The sequence below is a fragment of the Bufo bufo genome, chromosome 1 (genome assembly GCF_905171765.1).
Source record: "Bufo bufo chromosome 1, aBufBuf1.1, whole genome shotgun sequence".
In the NCBI taxonomy this organism is placed as follows: domain Eukaryota; kingdom Metazoa; phylum Chordata; class Amphibia; order Anura; family Bufonidae; genus Bufo; species Bufo bufo.
This window is the reverse complement of record NC_053389.1, coordinates 824,501,606-824,505,946: the sequence shown is the minus strand read 5'-3', so window position 1 is coordinate 824,505,946 and position 4,341 is coordinate 824,501,606. Positions and strand designations below refer to the sequence as shown.

Here is a 4,341-nt window from a genome sequence, read left to right as displayed (position 1 = left end):
AAAAATTGCCTGGTCCTTAGAGTGAAAATGAATGCGGGCCATAAGTGGTTAAAAAGTGGGTTTGGGAAATTTTCTGAAATATTTTAAGATTTGCTTCTGAACTTCTAAACCTTCTAACATCCCAAAACAAAAAAAATTGAATTTACAAAATTTTCCAAACATGAAGTAGACATATGGGAAATGTGAAGTAATAACTATTTGAGGAGGTATCACTATCTGTTTTAAAAGCAGAGAAATAGAAATTTAGAAAATTGCAATTTATTTTAAATTATTGGTAAATTTGGTATTTTTTTAATAAATAAAAATGAAATATTTTGACTCAAATTTACCACTGTCATGAAGTACAATATGTGACGAGAAAACAATCTCAGAATGGAATTGATAAGTAAAAGTGTTTTAAAGGTATTACCACATAAAGTTACACATGTCAGATTTTCTAAAAATGGCCTGGTCCTTAAGGTGTAAAATGGTCTGGTCCTTAAGGGGTTAAGTGGACTATGTTGTATACTAGTAATTATGCTGAGAAGCAACAGATCAATGCAGAGCCTGTGGATGTGTGGATCAATGTTTTTTGGAACTTTTGTTGCTACTCTACTGCTCCAGTCTACTTTTGGAGAGGTCATTCAGCATGTCACACTGAAGCTCACAAGATTGCTGACAATGGCTACTTATAGCCAGCCCCGTGATGCCAATGTTTACCAGACCATGACGTTCCATACTCTATTGCTAGCAGAGGATCTCAAAACCGGAGAAAAACACTTCAGTTTCTTCTTCATTCATTGTCAATGGGGACAAAACTTAACAAACAGGAACGCAGTGCACCAGAATACATTCCATTCCGGTTTGTTGCATCCCCATGCTGGACACAAAACTGTTGGACATGTAAAAACTGGACCACTTACAATGCTTTTAGTGCTGGATCTTGCATGTTAATTTTCGATATAATACAACTGGGTCTGTCCTGAACGGAGGCAGCCGGTTGTATTATTCAAACGGATATGTTTTGCTGTGGTTTTGCGATCCCATGTCGGTTCTCAAAACCGAACAGCAAAAACTCATATGTGAAAGTAGTCTAATTTTGGATGATTTACCATATCTCATGTTTATTAATTATTTCTTGTATGGCTTTTCTAATGTCTTTATTTCTCAGGCTGTATATAATGGGGTTGATCAAAGGAGTAAATACAGTATACAGCAGGGAGAGGATTTTGCTTATTGTTAGTGTTTTCCCTTTTATTGGGACAATATAAACACTGAATAAAGTCCCATAAAATATGGAGACCACAATGAGGTGGGAGCTACAGGTGGAGAAGGCTTTCTGTCTACCAGTACTGGATGGGATTCTCCAAATTTCTAAACCAATGTAAGCATAAGAAATGATAATGATTGTGGTTGGTATTATTACATTTGGAATACTTAGTAAATAAATCTCTAGTTGAAGAATAAAGGTATCAGAACAAGAAAGTTTTAGTAATGGGACGATGTCACAGAATAAATGGTCAATGATATTTGGTCCACAAAAATGTAGTTTTGCCACAGTTATGATGTAAGTCAAAATAAAAAAGCATCCAAATATCCAAGAGAAGAAGGACAATATCACACAATGGGCACTTGTCATGATAGAGGTGTAACGGAGGGGATTACAGATGGCCACATATCTGTCATAAGACATCACCGTGAGAAGAAGACATTCTAAAGTTTCTGAGGCACAGAAGACATAAAGCTGAAAGATGCAGTTGTTAAAAGTAATGGTCTGGCCATTATTCCGTAGGATGTGGAGCAAGTTGGGGACAATATCAGTGGGTAACAATATGTCGCTGATGGACAGCTGCAAGATGAAGAAGTACATTGGAGAGTGGAGATTCTTGCAGGTGGACACCAGGGTGATGATCAGGAGATTCCCACACATTGTCCCACAGTAAGCCACCAGGAGGAGACAGAACAGGGATATTTTTAAACTTTGACTGATTTGAAATCCTAAAAGAAGAAACTCAGAGACTACCGTCATATTGTTCTCCTGTGTGTAGAAGAATGGTACCTAAGCTTCAATAATCCAAAACGATTCATTGAATTTATCATAATAATCTAGAGAAAATTCACGTGCTAAACAATGTACATATTACATGATATACCATACTTACAGAACTTTTTTTTAACCCCTAATTATGTTATTTGTAAAAAAAAATAAATTGCTGTATAGCATGTACCTGTCATGAGTCTTAGTATTAGACGTATAGATGCAGCCAGGGTTACTTTGACACTAGGTGCTCAGGGATTGTCACACTTACTCAATTTGTTATTTCACTGTTATGTGTTTACAGGAAATGACATCAATATCTGATCGATGGGGTCCAACTCCTGGAACCTCTGCCAATCTGCTGTTTGAAGAGGAGGCAGCACTCGTACGAGTGCTACTTCTTCTTCCAGATTACTCCACACATCGTGTCAGAAGACTCGGTGGCACAGTGTAATTCCATTTACTTGAATGGGTTAAGTGCTTGCAATTACACTGCTCCGCTGCTGCAAGCGAGACAACGCGCAGTATAATCTTGAAGACGAAGCAGCCATCTAACCTATCTATCCACAGTATTTGTTATACCGTATATGCATTGCTTTTACAATATATTTAAATTATGTTGTATACTTTGTAACTGTGGATGAGTGAACTTTTTCAAGTTTGAAATTAATTTACTTATGTTCCCTACACATGTAGAGGCTTTAATATGCTTATTTACATTTAGTCATTGACTACTGATTGCCTCATCTTGCCATGTATTTTTCTTACTAGTAAAACTTAACTTTTAATAATTGATTTATTTTATTATTCCTATCTAACCACAATTTTTAAAAAATATATATATCAGGTGTTCCCCTATTCTAATGCTGTATTACATGTGTTATTTCTTGGTCTGGTAGCTGCGCGCTAGCTCCAGATTATCCCTAGCGATTATTAATTCCTTCTATGTATTGCACTTGATGGGTACACCTAATGTTTAAAATCACCTCATGCACTGCCCCCCAGTGCATGAGGTGATTTTAAACATTAGGTGTACCCATCAAGTGCAATACATAGAAGGAATTAATAATCGCTAGGGATAATCTGGAGCTAGCGCGCAGCTACCAGACCAAGAAAAAACACATGTAATACAGCATTAGAATAGGGGAACACCTGATATATATATTTTTAAAAAATTGTGGTTAGATAGGAATAATAAAATAAATCAATTATTAAAAGTTAAGTTTTATTAGTAAGAAAAACACATGGCAAGATGAGGCAATCAGTAGTCAATGACTAAATGTAAATAAGCTTTTTCAAGTTTAGGTTCAGCGTTCGGGTATTAATGCAATCCGTTATAGATTCCGTATCATGGCATATAACGGAATGCTATGTCTCCTGTCCTGAAACCAGACAGATCCGTTATGCTGCCCATTGACTTCTATTATGAGGGAATGCAAAACGGTATGCCTCTTGAAGGCTTTTGTGGTGCATTCCATCATAGCATTCCGGGATTATATTCCGTAAAACCGAATACATAACGGAATTGCACTAATGCCCGAACTTGAAAAACACAAGTTCGCTCATCCCTATTTGTAACATAAAATACCAGATATGTCTAAAATTACTAAAATCATTCAACACAAGTTGTAAATTAAATATCGACGATAACAATTTTTTTAAGTTTTAATTATGTTAGAAAAAAAAACACTTTTATCTATTTAGACCTGAATTTACAGTATTTAGGACACTTTAAAAAAATCTGTAGAATACTACAAGTTATGACTCATGCACACGAACGTATTTTCTTTCCGTGTCCGTTCCGTTTGTTTGGCGGACCGTATGGGGAATTATTCATTTCAATGTGTCCGCAAAAAAATGGAAGTTACTCAGTGTGCATTGCGTTTCCGTATGTCCGTATTTCCGTTCCGCAAAAAAATAGAACATGTCCTATTATTGTCTGCATTAGGGACAAGGATAGTACTGTTCTATTAGGGGCCAGCTGTTCCATTCCTCAAAATACGGTATGCACATGGACGTCAATCTTATTTTTTGCAGATTATTTTTTTTTGCGGACCGGTCGTGTGCATCAGGCCTTACACAATAATTTTCCTAACTACTCACGTTAGGTGTTCCTGTGCTCTTGGCATTCATTTCCAGATTCATATTTTTTTCTCGTTGCTGTCAGATCTCTGTAAAACAGCTTCGTTGTCAGCTTCCGTGACTGAGACCACATGTAGCATTAAGGATATTTATGTAGAAGATGAAGGCGAGGTGCCAAGAAAATTATCAACCTGGAGATGTGCTAATGTCTAATAAGTCTCTAGTGTCACAGTCTTTGGAGA

General features: G+C 36.5%; 1 protein-coding gene across 1 annotated transcript; it reads right to left on the bottom strand.

Annotated features, from left to right (window-relative positions):
- Nucleotides 1-1,087: 1,087 nt before the first annotated feature.
- LOC120989610 (olfactory receptor 1J2-like) lies at nt 1,088-2,008 on the bottom strand. Its single transcript, XM_040417827.1, has one exon. It carries the CDS (start codon nt 2,006-2,008, stop codon nt 1,088-1,090), a length of 921 nt encoding a protein of 306 aa, XP_040273761.1.
- Nucleotides 2,009-4,341: the final 2,333 nt, after the last annotated feature.

Coding starts and splice junctions, on each gene's coding strand:
- LOC120989610 (XM_040417827.1), bottom strand. CDS start 2,008: ATGACGGTAGTCTCTGAGTTTCTTCTTTTAGGATTTCAAATCAGTCAA.